General features: G+C 34.4%; 1 protein-coding gene across 1 annotated transcript in view; it reads left to right on the forward strand.

The window, feature by feature from the left end:
* LOC100180734 (mitochondrial import inner membrane translocase subunit Tim22-like) overlaps positions 1 to 609 on the forward strand; it is a 2,511-nt gene extending 1,902 nt beyond the window's left edge. Inside the window, exon 3 of the mRNA XM_002121440.5 lies at positions 200 to 609. Coding sequence (XP_002121476.2) covers positions 200 to 355 — 156 coding nt within the window. The 3' untranslated portion in view covers positions 356 to 609. The remainder of the gene's footprint in view (positions 1 to 199) is intronic.
* The last annotated feature ends 473 nt before the right edge of the window (positions 610 to 1,082 follow it).

Raw genomic sequence — 1,082 nt, forward strand, 5'->3', positions numbered from 1 at the left:
GTTATCACGTATATAACTTTGGGGATGTATTAAGTGACCACTGAGATGGAGAATCTGTCAGTAAATGTCTTGCCTATAAACACATACGCCCACAATGGTAGCTGCAACGAGCTTTGAACCCAGAATCTTTGGGTTCAACATGGGCCCAAACTACTCGGCAACAGCGCTCTTGTTAACCGAGTACCTCTTATGTTTTTAGTATAGGGGTGAAGCTGACTTAAAGAACAGTGCATACAGTGGTTTTGTTACTGGAGGAATTCTTGGTCTCCGAGGTGGCATTAAAGCTGGTTTTTTAGGAGGAGCTGGCTTTGCTGCGTTTTCTACAGCAATTGATTATTATTTTCTTCATCGTTGATATTTGACTTAAGTAAAATAAAAATGTTTTTTTCTTATTTCAATGTGTGGATATTAGTTCATTCTGTTTTTAGTCTTTTTTGCATTAAGCAAATTAAAAAATGTGGGGCTAGATAAGGTTATACTGTTCATGAACTTTAAAACTTGCATATTTTTAGTATTTTTTAAAAAGTTAGCAATTACGATTTATAAATTGATATTTTGTGTTTAAAACAAAATTTTCTGATTCTAGAAATAAAATAATAAATTAAAAAATGTTTGATTTGTTTTTGGGCATATGTGATTCTAAAAGCAGGCACAAGGTGTATAAAGCCACCGCAATTGGTGTACTAGCACTGCTTCAAAGCGTACAAGTTTTTTGTGTCGATAAAAAATCGGTGCTAGTGAAGTCTCTCCCTACCCTATTTGCTAACCACAAACCCACTAACCATCAACATTTAACCACTGTACCAACCACTAACACTTTCCACCAGCCTATTCTCTGCTATGTGCCGGAAGATTCTTCAATAGTGCCAAAAATTCACCAAAAATCGAAAATAAATAATAATTTAAAATCATAAGCAGCAAACAGCGTACTTAAGTGTCAAAATGATTTAGAAAAAAAAAAACAATTATAGAAAATCCTTAAGAAACACTATATTGAGCACGTAAGTGGTCATACAGATCTTGTACGACAAGCGCTGTAAAACCACTGAGCTATACATATTTGATATCTATGTGCAAAACCA

Source organism: Ciona intestinalis, unplaced genomic scaffold (genome assembly GCF_000224145.3).
Source record: "Ciona intestinalis unplaced genomic scaffold, KH HT000075.2, whole genome shotgun sequence".
Classification (NCBI taxonomy): domain Eukaryota; kingdom Metazoa; phylum Chordata; class Ascidiacea; order Phlebobranchia; family Cionidae; genus Ciona; species Ciona intestinalis.